The sequence below is a fragment of the Lissotriton helveticus genome, chromosome 6, assembly GCF_964261635.1.
Source record: "Lissotriton helveticus chromosome 6, aLisHel1.1, whole genome shotgun sequence".
In the NCBI taxonomy this organism is placed as follows: Eukaryota; Metazoa; Chordata; class Amphibia; order Caudata; family Salamandridae; genus Lissotriton; species Lissotriton helveticus.
This window is the reverse complement of record NC_136067.1, coordinates 1,679,314,781-1,679,328,787: the sequence shown is the minus strand read 5'-3', so window position 1 is coordinate 1,679,328,787 and position 14,007 is coordinate 1,679,314,781. Positions and strand designations below refer to the sequence as shown.

At 41.3% G+C, this 14,007-nt stretch overlaps 1 protein-coding gene across 1 annotated transcript in view; it reads left to right on the top strand.

Moving 5' to 3' along the window:
* The window catches only part of PAK5 (p21 (RAC1) activated kinase 5), an 807,900-nt gene extending 800,756 nt beyond the window's left edge, over positions 1-7,144 (top strand). Inside the window, exon 9 of the mRNA XM_078649528.1 lies at positions 5,714-7,144. Coding sequence (XP_078505654.1) covers positions 5,714-5,869 — 156 coding nt within the window. The 3' untranslated portion in view covers positions 5,870-7,144. The remainder of the gene's footprint in view (positions 1-5,713) is intronic.
* The last annotated feature ends 6,863 nt before the right edge of the window (positions 7,145-14,007 follow it).

Below are 14,007 nucleotides of genomic sequence, written 5' to 3'. Positions count from 1 at the left end.
TGAAACATACCTCTGCAACCCACATCAGGTGCACTCATCCTATACCTTGTTTAACATGAACAGGTTGAAGTCCCAGAGTTGGCTCAACATCCTGTGATTCTGGGCAAATTACTTCAGCTCCCAGGGCCAAACAAAAAAAGAATTCTGAACTGTGTTATGTGACCTGCTGCTCATGTAAAGCATGTGATGCCTTTGGGCCAAATTTAACCTATATAAACTACAAAAATCACAGAGTAATACATGTGTCTCAACTTTAAAGATTGTTTAAATGGTGCACCTTATATGCACAATTTCAGTTGCCTCTAGAGTTTAGACTATTTTTATGCTGTGGACCCACATATACACTCAATAACTCTATGATGTATATGACTATGGTGTTATCAATGATTTATTTTGAAATGCCATTAATAATGTCATCAATGATGTTTATTTAACATTTCAAGAGTGGTGTAATATACATGGTAAAAAGCAGTGCATGGCGACTCACAAGTAGTAATTAGCTCAGTAATTTATAACTTGTAAATATATGTGTTTTTCAGCGTTTCTTTTTGTTTTTTAAATGTTAGTTTTCTATTAGTTGAACACCTCACTATATCTGCACTTTAACTTTTGTTTTAAAAATATATATATGTAGACTCCGAATATGCGCTTATATGCGTGCAGTACAGCATGCCTAAATGAATAAACAGACCAACTTATACGTGTGTCGGCGTGTAGAATACTTAGATAATACTTGGTATTTGGGTAGCTACGCACACCGAGTCTTAGTCCAGCTATTAACTATCCTGTCAACATGTAGTTAAATGGGAACAATAAAGTTTCAATTGTACGAATATCGGCATTGTATGTCCCGAGAACACAGCAGCGCCCTCTGTTCATTTAGTGTTATCTCCCTATTCTTGTTATATCTCCAATGCATTGAAACAAAGTTTATTTGCACATATATTGAAGTTTGAAACCGATATGAGGTAATATTGTGTTTTGGATTGAGAAAGGTGCATTACTTTGTAAGCACGATGAAGTCTGTTTACACTTTCACTTAGTCACAAGTCATGTGATATTTATTTAATGTATTGTGAAACAGGATCTCAACACTCGTGAACAAGAGAACTTGTGTTCTCGAAACGCGTTGAGTGGAGCATTTGCTGAATAAATCAGCTTGAAGCAATTGGGTGCTGTGGACTGTTGTTTTATTTCATGAAAATAATGGAAGTTTTATTTAATGGGTTTCGCTAACCCGCCACGGCCCGCAGTCGTTTGAGGCTCGGGTTGAAGCGAAAAAACAAGTTTGGAGCATATATATATATATATATATATATATATATATATATATATATATATATATATATATATATATATATATCAGAAAGGGTTCCCCGCACGAAGTAACCACAGGAAACACAGAAGACTCGCACTCCAGGGTCCGTGTTTGAAAAAAGGACCCCCCACTGCACCCTTGAAATGTTTTTTTAAGTGCAAGTTTCACACACACATGTCCAAAGGACATGTGTGTGTGTAACATGACACTTTCAAAAATGCTTTTTTGAGCATTTTTGAAAGATTTCGCAAATTAACACGAGGGTCAACCTCGTGTTAATTTGCACCTCCTATTTCCAAATTCGCAATTTTTAAAAGATTCATGCATTGCATTTAAGGAATCGCACAAATGCGATTCCTTAAATGCAATCGCATTTTTTGGAAATGCAAAAAATTGCGGTTCTTTAAAAAATGTATCATGCATTTCAAAAAGTGAATTTGGAATCGCAAACGGCCTATTTTTCCGATTCGCACCGTTTGCGACTCCAAATTCACTTGATGCATGTGGCCGATAAATACTAAAAACGAAAAAGGGAGAAAGCAAGAGAGAAAAAAGAAGCTGATTTTGATTTCATACAACTTTAATGGTTGTGAATGTGTGGTTCAACTTCCTGAACTGATTCACACTGGACTTTAATGCTATTTTGAAAGTATTTGAATGATTTATGACCCCATTTAATTCTTTAGGGAGTTTATTGTTTTTACCCCACATTTTTATTACATCCTACCACCTATTTGTCCCTAGTGTGTTCCATTTTTACTTTATTAAATTGATATTTTTTAGGTGCTTTATATATTTTACAATATTATTAATTGGCTAGATATTCACATACACAACATACACGTTAGCTGGGAACCACCTTGCTGCCTAGGCCAAGCTACCAAGGATAATCTAAAGTTTACCGTACAGAAAATTGGTTATCTCTCTGGGTTTCGTACTTGACCCCCGTGGAAATGCAGTTACTGCTCGCATCAACCATTTGTCCCATACAGGGGACAATGTCTAATCCTTTACAGGAGGACCCGCTTATAGGAGGTAGAGTCACCTGATTTCTCCAAGCATGAGTTCCGCATTGAAAATTCAGTAGGATATTTCAGAATATATTCCATACAAATTCTATATTACTCTACGTTTGTCCAGAAAAGTTGAAAGAACGTTACTCACTAATGGGGCTTTAAGGCTTCTAAGTTCAGGGGTCATTCCCTTGGTATTTTGCATTGATAAAAAGAACAGGAGGGTTAAGAACCATTTAACCTAATCTGTTTCATAATGCTGTCGGGACTCATTCAGGTCAAGGTAGTGACCTTCACCTATGGTTTCCTGTCCTTTTAAAGTATGATTATTGTGTAGTGTTCACTTCTCTATTGCTGCTCATATCATCACCCCCTGTGTACTCTTCCATCAGTACTGCTGTCTTGAAATGTTAACCTTACACAAGATCACCCTCTCAAACCACCCTTTCCATGTATATTGTCACTACAGAGGAGGAGCCCAACAGGACAGCTATTGTTAGAATCGGAGGTCTCTGGTTGGCACAGGTATGCACTTGTGACAAGCAGGGACCTTCTCCTCTAGTCAGGGCAAGGGAACTACTCCGTAAGAATAACACCTGCTCACCCTCTAGGTTGCGTGGCCCGAGCAGACAAGGCTAATCCTAAGGGCGATAGTTAGTTAAGCATTTATGATCACATACAGTAAACCCACTGACCCACCACAAACGGACACCAGTCATTAGGTTGTATCAAAAATACGTAGACTTTATGTAAAAATACTTCATATGCAGGATTATCACAAGACCATATAACGTTTAGCGATTGAGGGCCACCAGATTTAAATAGGCAATTGTTCTTTAGGTGTTCTTGGTTAGCAAGGTACGATGACAGGGAAAACAAACGTTGCGGACCCTGGATCCGAGGCGAACTCGGGATGGAGTTCAATTGTCCCTTGCGTTGAGTGTCCGAGGAGTTTCAGGCACGGCTACTGGTGAGGGCGGACCGGGGACGGGGCCAACGGTTCTCCAAAGGATCTGTCCGGCTCGCAGCCCCCTCGATGTGTGGAGGGTTGTGGCGATCCGGGGTCTGATGCAGCTCACGGGGCGAGGCGCCGTTCAGGCCTGCGGGGTGTACTACTTCTTAGCACGCTAGGTTGTACCTGTGGATCTGTGAGGGGCGTCACGTTCTCGGGCAGACGGGTGCAGCACCGGGCCTCCGGTACCACTGTATGGAAGGCCTTTCTTGAGGTGCGGCACGAGCCTTGGTATGCAGGAGGGCAAAGCGAGACAGTCGGGTACGTTATGGCGTACGGACCGTCCGAGGCTATCAGATGCGCTCCGTGCAAATTCCGGCCCGAGAAGATGAGAGGCGCACTACGCGCTCCGTAGCAGGCGAGGTGACAGGAGAACGGGGGCCCGGCACTGAAGCAGAGAGCGACTCAAGCTTGAGCGGGGCTCTCGGAGGCAGGGCGACCAGGCTCCGAGATGTCATGACCTTAGGAGGGGCGAAGGCACCCGGGTCACAACTCCGGCGAGGAAATAAGAACTAAAGGCCCAACAGCAGACGGGCACAGGAGGAATAGAACCCACTGGTCCTGGGGCTCCGTTCAGGGGCAAGCTCGAGATCAAGCCCTTGGAGACTGTTTCAGGCACAAGTCTACAAAGTCCTCTCTGGTCCTTTCCTCTCCGTTCTCAGAAAGGCACCACTGTAAGCCAGTCCTACAGGGCAGAGACTGGTTTCCGTCCTTCAGCTTCTCTTGGTCCTTCTAGTCAGGCAGAGGTTCGTCGTGGTCAAAACAGGATCTGATTTGTTAGGAGCAGGGCTCCTATATTTATACTCAGTTTCTTTTGTCTTTGCAGACCAGGGGGCCTGAGCCTGGTTCAACCCAGTTTTGGAGCACTCTGTTGACAGGAAGCTGCAATCTTCTTTCAGGGTGCAGGGCAGGGACATCAGACGCTCCGCAGGAGGTGGAGCCAGCATTGTGGTGGTGGAGCACAACCCTATTCAGAGTCAAGGACTACTCCGCCCACCCATCCTGGTGTAAGCACCCTATTCACCACCTGGTAACCCTGACTGTCCCCGGGAATCCCCCAGCCCTGTCACTCACACAAACCCAGACAGCAGATACACATCCTGGCCGAGGCGGGCTGAAATAGTTAGGCAAGCAAAGGCTAACTTTCTAAAAGTAGCATTTGCAAACACAGGATATTAAAATAAACCTTGCTAAAGGAAGTATTTTATTATTCTGAGTTCAGGCATACTAAACTCGACGTGCCACCGTGTTCCCTGAGCCTGCCGGGACTGTAGCGTGTAATAATTCCGGCAGCTCACCTTGGCCTAAGAGAACAGGTAGCCCTTCAATAGTGAAGAACGAAAAGGGCGGTAATTCACTATTAGGACATGCCACACACATCATGGCGTGTCCTACCTTACGCTTACAATGCACCCTGCCCGTAGGCCTACCATAGGGGTGACTGATATGAAGGTTAGGTAAGGTTTAGGGACTGGCAAGTGTGTGCACTTGCGCAGTCAGCGTGGCAGTACCAGACTGTACGCAGGGTCTGCAATTGCGGACCCGAGACATATCTTACGAGGCCGCTTCTGTGGGTGGCGCAACCAGCGCTGCAGGCCCACTAGAGGCATTTGTATCTACAAGCCGCGGCACTCCTCGTGCACGTTACTGGGGACTGTCAGTAAACCAAATAAACCAATCGTGGAAATCAATTACGGATACACTTTACATTGGGAGCACTTGCACTGCGGCACGGACTGGCCGTGGCGCAGTGCCCTGTGCATCGAACACCAGCAAAACATCTGAGGCACATCAGCAAAAAGTGGAAGGGAGACTCACGCCAAGGTGCCAGGTCTAACAGCTATCATATTCTTTCCTAGCCTCTCGTGGGCTAGTAACCTTACAGTTTAGGTTTGAGAATGATAAAATGCTTATTAGAGAACTCATTAGTATTAAATTATATTGAGAATGAAAGGAAAGAAACATATTTTCTATTTTGGAAATATAGGAAATGTACTCTGGACTATACTGTGTGATAACAGCTAACAAATTCTAGCTAGTTCATACTGTTCCCATCCTTAAGAAACTTGCTATTCAGAGTCAGAAACAATTTGCTTAGAGCATACCTTTTTATGTTATATAGCAATGAGAGTTGGTCGAAGCTCGAAACACAGTAGCCTTGGGCTTTTCTGCTTTTGTTTGTGATATTTCCTCCTTTGCATATACCTAGCTATGAGAGGAAAGAAAACACATACTCTGTTTTATGGAAATCAGGATTGATAGTGTTTGGAGTATGGCGTATTAATCTTGTGGTTTATGTTCATGTCGTTCGCATTGTTTTATAACATTACCTTTTTTCTCTTTCATTACAAACTCCATGTGATACTACAGGTTTCCTCTGTATTACGGGGCTTTTTGGAGTTGATGTTGGTAAGAGATCCTTCACAGAGAGCCACAGCGCAGGAGCTATTGAGACAACCTTTCTTGAAAATGGCTGGCCCGCCCTCTTGTATTATACCACTCATGAGGCAGTACAGACACCGTTAATTCCACTGAGTGTTCACATGGAACAGAGAAAAATGGACGATCTCAACTCAATGAGTGATTGAGTCACTAACCAGATGTCAAGGTGAATGAAGCAGTGTAGAGGTTTGCTTGGGTATCTGTGTACATACAGCGATATATTGTGTAAGCCTTATATAGCACAATAGTTTTTGGCAGATGTTTTATAGTTTATTCAGGAAAAAAAGGAATCAAGATACAAACTCTTTACAAGTTCAACACAATTACTAGATAATAGCACACAAAATGTTTCTCCTAAATTTTAATCAGAAGGTTATTGAATTGCATTTTTATTTACATCGAGGTCTTTTTTCGGCAAAACACCTTTTGGCAATAGTAGCAATGTAATGTATTTTGAAAGAAATTTGTAATTTTCTGTAAACAAATTTTGATAATTTACAGTACTTTGGGGTTATGTAACATTTGTGATAGTCGGAGTATCAGGTGTAACTTGGCAAATGTTTGAAGACAATATTTACTACTTTTGTATCCCTTTTGGAAAGAGAAAAGATCTGTGACAAACTGCAGTATATCAACTTGAGAAAAAGTGGGTCAATTTTGCTTTCTTCTATGAATCAACTGTAATTAAGTAAGCCATAGAAGTGATGGCACATGATAAAACAGGTGCCACAAATGGCAGAACGTCTGTCAAATTCCAAGAAAATAGTTACTATGAAGGTAAACCAGTTATCTATAGTATTTCTTCCAGTGAACATTTGGATTTATATCATATTAAAACATGATCAGGGGTCTAAGTTCAGTTTCAGAGTGTGTGTCGACTGTTCACATATTTATCCTTTTTCAGTTATGATCCAATGAATGTGGAAACTAATGAGAGAATACAGGGTGTGTATATGTAATAGCATTGAGGAGATGTCTGCGATTGTACATCTTACTGTTACCATCCCAAACTCATGTAAATCCATACAAGCGATCATAGATGATAGTCAACCGCAAGCAGCAGTTTTCTTATGTATGTATTGAAACCTCAGTGTCATAGTATTCATCGCCATTGTTTATGTCATGTGTGTAAATCTCAAATGGCAACAGTGGTCAAACGAAGAAGCGGGTATTGTCAAGATTATAATCATTTCAGAGGTATTTTCATGTAGAAAAATCGTTATGCTGTTAAAACCTTTTTGAATGTTGATTCTATGTCAAAGCAGAAGACTACTGAAAAACATGTTTGTGCTGCTTGTTGGATGAAATTGCATGTCAAGTGTAGTTCCCACAAGAAATAAACTTTATTTATTAATGAAAGCTGTGTTTTGTGTTTAATTTAGCCAGTGCATTTGTAATTCAATGCATAAGTTTCAGAATTTCTTAGGTAAATTGCGGCATACTAATTCAAAATGAAGTAGTTGAAATAGAAGCATACCATTACTAGTGATCATGTTATTTAAATTTTGTGTTATTGGTCCAATGAACATTGTGATGGCGCAGATAGTAAACAGTAAATACCTCATGCCCAGATTTACTAACAGTTCACGAAATCCAGCAAGGCAAGGAATATTGATGCTCTGTGTTGCATGAATGGAAGAGAGCTGAATTGCGACATATTGAGAATGATATGATGCAATTCATCTCTCTCTCTCTCTCTCTCTCTGCACTGGTGCACTTGTGGCTGCCTAGTACCAGTGCAGGCAGCCTTGGAAGGAATACTTCCACGCATAAAACAATCCTTAGAGACATATTCCTGTTTGTATGCGTGCTGCAGAATGCAGTACATCTGCAAAGAAGAAGTAACAAGGAGAAATAAAGATATTTCTGCACGCACACCAGGGCCATGTAAGCAATGCAAAGGCAACACAAGCCACTGCGTTGAGTTACTTTGTAGGTGAAAATCATTTTTGCTTGGCTTTGTGAAGCAGTTGATTTGCCTTTCATTGACTTGCGCGACGCAAGGACATCAGAAGTGCTTAGTAAATCTGGGCCTACAATATGTACAAATAATACATGTGTTAATCACTGGATATGGTTTCTATAGGTTTGTATGCATTTAGTGCACAAAATACAATGGAGTAAAATCCCATGTTTCACATCGAACTGGAAAATATGGGAAAATGTTTTAGAGTTCCCTGTAAAATAAGGATTTCATGCTGATAATGAGACACCAAACCACTTTGCAGACCTTTATCGTTATCAGTGGTCATATGATTATTTGGCTATAAGGAGCACCAAATTATAAAGTAAGGTTATCTATAGTATGCAGTAAAAATGCAAATTATGCAGCACATTCCCTGGTAATACTTTAATTAATTTGACCTACAAAGCACATTTTCTTATGCAAATAAAGTGGAAAATTGTGTGGCAGATGATGTAAATACAAAACTTTCTGGTAGGCACTTCAGACAATGAATCACGATAACCCACTGATCTTGGCCATTGTGCATTGTTCTATTAAATATATATTCTTGAAAGGTAAAAAAGAACTATATTCTAATTCTAATTAGTGCTCATTGGTACATGCACTCTGAAGAAAACAGCTTTTTCAAGCTATCTTTTGCAAATTAAACAGATAATATAAAAATACATAATGGATAATGTTTAATATGTCTTATGTTGCCTCATCGTGATTCTGTTAACATTTATTAGCCAGAACCCATCATGACAATATTGGATCATATTGCATATATGACATGTATACATTTACCTAATTGAGAAAAAGTTTCTTTTTGAGAATTAAAACTTCAGTCAACTCCAAGTGACAGCTACTGGCACCTGCTTCACCCCCAGCTTTAGAAATGTTCCCTGGGCTGGTGGGAGGAGCAAGACGTCTGGTGCACTGAGCTAGAACTGATGACTGATAAAAGGTGGTGATGTGGCTCAGGTACATTAACAATGTTTTTTAATTTAGAAAGGTGATGAGTAAGAATTGAAATCGTTCCGTTTGACTTTGCACCGATTCAATTGACTTTACGATTCGCTATGAATTAAAGCAAGAAGATCATAGCTTTTTTAGACTTAAGGCTGACAGTAAAAAATCTGACTCTGGAAACAGAGCTATTTAGGAAATTCATTGCAGGCAATTGTATATTCCATGCCAGGAATAACCTTTCCTCAAATGTTAGGTGAAGGATCCCTTATAGTGAATTCTATCAAGCAAAATTTAATTGTAGCTCAGAAGAGGTTACATTGCAACACGTGATAATATGATACACAGATTCATACAAAGTAGATATTCTAACAAGATGTTCAATGAAGCTAACGACAGGGCTGAAAAAGTAAGTAGAGAAATAATGTTGTATAGACCAAAACAGGCCAATAGAGATGGACAAGATAAAGGATTTATCCACTTTATTACTTCATACACCAAACTTACCGGTAGGCTATGGGGTATATTACGAAAACATTGGGATATCCTAATATGAGAGGAAACTATGAAGTATTCCATTGGCAAAGGTTCAACCATAATCTTCAACCCATATACTTCACTTAAGGAAGGGCAAGTTGGTCCACAGTTTCATGAATCCCATGGAAACCAGTTGGTTGAAACCCCCACCAAGGTTTCAAAGATGTGGCTATTGCTAAGCGAGTACATTTAACCCAAGTGTCAAAGAATGTGAATTAATTTGGATTAAACAGAAGTGCTTCATCACCAAACATGTCACTTGTAAAACCGATCAAGTAGTATATGCTATCATCTCCCCCTGTGGTAAATGGTATATCGGGAGTACCATCTTAACTGTTAAGAAACGTATCCTTAAACGCATGAAGCCAATAACCAACTTTGATTCAAATTACAGCACGGCTCAGCACTTTAATGAGGCTCATGGAGGGGACTGGAGGGCACTGAGGATCTTTTGTATTGATTGTGTTTCAAACACTGCAAGAGGAGATGATAAAGTATTATCCATTCGAAAACTAGAGTATAAGTACATTTTGGAGGCAGACTTTTTGGTCCCTAAGGGGCTGAACCATGATGAGGAATTGTTTGTACATCTGTGAAACCATTGACATGAATATAATAATCCCCCTGATCCTCTGAATGAGTCTTAATGTAATAAGTATAAATAGGTTTTTAAATAGGACTGAAGTGAGTTGTTTTTGTTTTAGAGTGTATACCAAGGAATGATACACCAGTGATATACAATTTCAGAAATGTTCTTAGATAATTTTTTAGATAATCGATAACTAATGGGGATGATGAGCAGGAAAGTGATACTGTTGCAATTAATTTGAGAATTGCAAAAAATATCTGTGATTGACTAGCAGTGTTAATGGAGCCTACTGGAGCCCGAACGGTTATAAAATTATGTTAACCACTGAGGAAATTAGAGTCTGCCATGTTTCCATGTACGTCATCCCCATGTAATGAAAGGTTTATCATTAATTTTTGTATGCTGATTAGCGCATTCAGGAATCCCTGCCCATTCCAGTTGATGATATGTAGACAAAGCAGATTTTGTAAATCTGAACACGGGAGAAAGTGATACGATGTAATATTGTATATTTATAATTGATTGTCAGGTATAACCATTTCATCATATGTAAATGTGGGTGTTTTCACAGGAATGGGATAAATAGTCCCTTTTCTATGTTGCACATTTGGTAAGGGGTTTAAATCTCACTTGTACTCATCATTGATCATGTGACCAAGACCCATGTGGGTCGAGACGTATCAGGTTCTACACTACATAGAATAACTGAGGCAGCAACTGCTTGGGAGTGGTTTGTGCTTTCTGTATCTCCTGAAAGGAGGAAAATACATTGTGTGCAATATATATATACATACATATATATATCTCAATTGAGGCCAAAAAGCGGAATTCCTTGATAGTTGCAGTGTCCCTATGACTCAGCCAATACGTGGAACTTTCCTGTTTGAAGGCAAAATCAAGGCACTTGGGACACAGCGATATCAAGTTACGAAATAATAACAAATGGAACACTGAATCACTTATGGATATTAAAAGCAGTAGTGGGTCATTATGGATGTTGTGGTCCTGGTGACTATACAAATGTAATTACTAAAAGTGATGGTAAAGTAAAAACAATGGGAATACTTTATTTCCTAAGGATTTACCCTTTTAAGAAATGAAAGTGAACATTTACCAGCAATGAAAAGCGAACTTTCTCAGAATTCCAAAATAATTCAATCTACTGCCTCCTTAAATCAATGTGGACAATCAGTCAGTTTTCAGTGTTTGTGCCATGTTTGTATAAAAAAAGCCTTCGAATCCGCTCTAGGAATATTTTCATTTGACAAAGACTTGTCAAGAGTTGAAACGCATTATGCATGGTCTCCTGCCTAAAACAAAAGGCTTTATTTAGCAATGTTGGCGTGGCATGTTGCACGTTATTTATTGCATGTGTGCCTTTGTATGGAATATGAATGGGCATGCGCTGGCACACATACTGCACTGCTAGCTGCTTTGAGTGCTCTATTGTGATTTTGCACAGAACTGATATTGTTTTTTAAATCTTTTATTTTAAAACCTGCACAATTTGTTAAACTGCTGCTCACCTCTTTTTAACTTAGTGGAAGGTCATTTCTCCCCGGACCATCACGGGACTAGCTCGATTCTAGTTGAGGGAGTCCTGATACTCTTCCGGTTGTAAGGGTGGTTGGCGCTCTAGTGGCCAAACCCCTTCTACTTAACCGGATGCCTCAAACGACGTGCAGCGGGCGCGCCAAAGGCAAGTCCGTCTGCGTCTGTCCATGCCTGGACATCGCCAGAAGCCAGGGACCCTGGTCAATTCAATTTAATGCATGGCCCTACTCCGCTCCGATATTACACTAGATGTGAGCTGTTGGATTTGAGGACAGATCCCACACTCCTATGCCGGATTGAGACCTGGCCTATATCTGAAGGCCTCTTCTCTTGTTGAGCCTGTCAATTTCAAGGTAAACTTGCTGGGCCGGCGCCGACTCATGAGGCACCCTGTGGTTTTCCCCCTACTGTTGGCTCCCTTACCATTAAACCTGCCACCCTTCTGGCCACGATACAGGCAAACCCCATGATAAGCTACAGAAGGGATGGAAAAGTTTACTATGTAATATCCGATCCCTGTCTAAACACTCCACTGAGGTTTGGGCTCTATTGTCCACAGTGCATCCTGAGCTGGGGTTTCTGACGGAAACCTGGCTTAAGCCTCATTCTGTCCCTTCCATTGCATTAGCTATACCCAAAGGCTATAAACTGATTAGGATGGACAGACCACTAAAGGTGGGGGGTGGAATTGCTATTGTGTACAAAGATAGCATTAAAATCACAGCACTATATCAGCGTTGCAATACTATTATGGAAGTTCTAGTTTTCCGGATAGATTTCTCCTCCCGACTTAGCTGGAAGGGGGCTTTAGTCAACTGACCCCAGGAGCTTTAGGTGGTTTTTCAATACAACTCACCAAACTAATAGCCTCCCACGTAGTTTCGTGCAGCAACTTTTTATTATATGGGGATTTTAACATCCACAGTGAATGCTCCTCCAAAGCTGATGCACAGACACTTTTGACAGACCTAGACCTCTTGGGCCTATCCAAGCCCAATGAAGGCCCTACCCATAAAGCAGGCCCCACGCTGGACATTATCTTCTCCAACTCTTCTAGTGTTCAGTGTGAACCCCCCCAACAGCTAACTTGGTCTGACCATGCGTTGATCGAATTTTCCATTCAGGGCCCAAGAGAGTTGAAGGGATTAAACCCTGTCCCCTACTGTACTCGCAGACAATGGCAGAAAGGAAGCTCTAGCCAAATACAACCTCGCTGTGTCCATGGCTATGGACCAACTTGCGCCATTGAAATTTCTCCCTAACCACTCTAAACGCCCTCAAACGGCCTGGTTTTCTCCTCAGCTGCGTGGACAGAAGCAACTCAGTAGGAAATACGAAAGACACTGGTGTACAATCCACGATGAGTGAGATAAAGTTCAGTTTCTGGCCACTTTGTCCAGTTACCATTAAAATATAGAAAGCAGCTCGTAAAGCCCATATTGCACCTCATTTAGCCCAGGCTGGAAACGTCCCTAAAACCTTGCATCACCTTCTCCAGTCTTTTATCAACCCCAAGACCTGTGAGAAGTCTGAGGCGCCCACACAAGCACTATGTAACGAAATTGGACTATACTTTTTGCAGAAAATAGAGCTCATCTACGAGAAAATTGTCCCGTTAGGAAGTCAGCCTCTGGTCAAACCGATATCTGATCAACTAGATCTAAAAACCTCCCAGCTGTTAGAGAGTTTCCCTCCATTGACTTTGGTAGAGGTAGAAACACTGGTTCATATGGTAAAATCAGGTTCCCCCCTCAATTCCATCCTGGCCAAAGTTGTCACCTCCCAGGCATGTCAACTGTCTCCTTCTATCAGATATCTCCTCAATCTCTCATTGAGTGAGGGTCACGTTCCATCAGAATGGAAAGTAGCACACGTCAGGCCCATTCTCAAGAACACCACGGTTCCTTTGATAGATCTTTCCAATCTTCGCCCTATATCGCTTCTTCCCTTCCAGAGCAAATTATTGTAAAAGCATGTTAATAAACATTTCTCCATCCATGTCGAACTAACTGGTAGTTAAGATCCTTCCCAGTCTGGACTTTAGGCCCAAATACAGCACTGAATCAGCTCTGCTAGTGGTCACGTATAACATCAGGATGACCCTAGACAAGGGCTATTCTACGATACTGGTGCTATTGGACCTATCGGTCGCGTTCGGCACGGTTTCACATCAGATATTGCTCAGAAGAATGAAGGAAATTGGACAAAGGAAATCTGCCTTTCAGTGGATTTCGAGCTTTCTATCTGCTCGTTCCCAGACTGTCAACTTGGGCCAGTATCGTTCGGCATCCATGTTGCTCCCTTCGCCAATCTCCTTAGGATGCATTGGTTCACCCCCATATCCTAAGCCGACGAAACACAGCTGCTTTTTCCCTTCAACAAATTTACTCCACTGGAGGGCTAAGAATGAAAATAATAATAGTTGGAAATGAAGCGCACCCACTGAAGGGTATGAAGTTCCCCAAGGGACTAGGAGATCCATAATGCACGCAGGAAAGTGAACTCCTCTGTTAGGCCCCATTGGAGGGAAAACAAAAGGATTTAACGTGTGAAGGGAAGTGCTTTGCTTTGTTGTTGCTTTGCTCTGTCCAAGCCTGTGAACAAGGGCCAGAAGGCCCGTAACGCAAA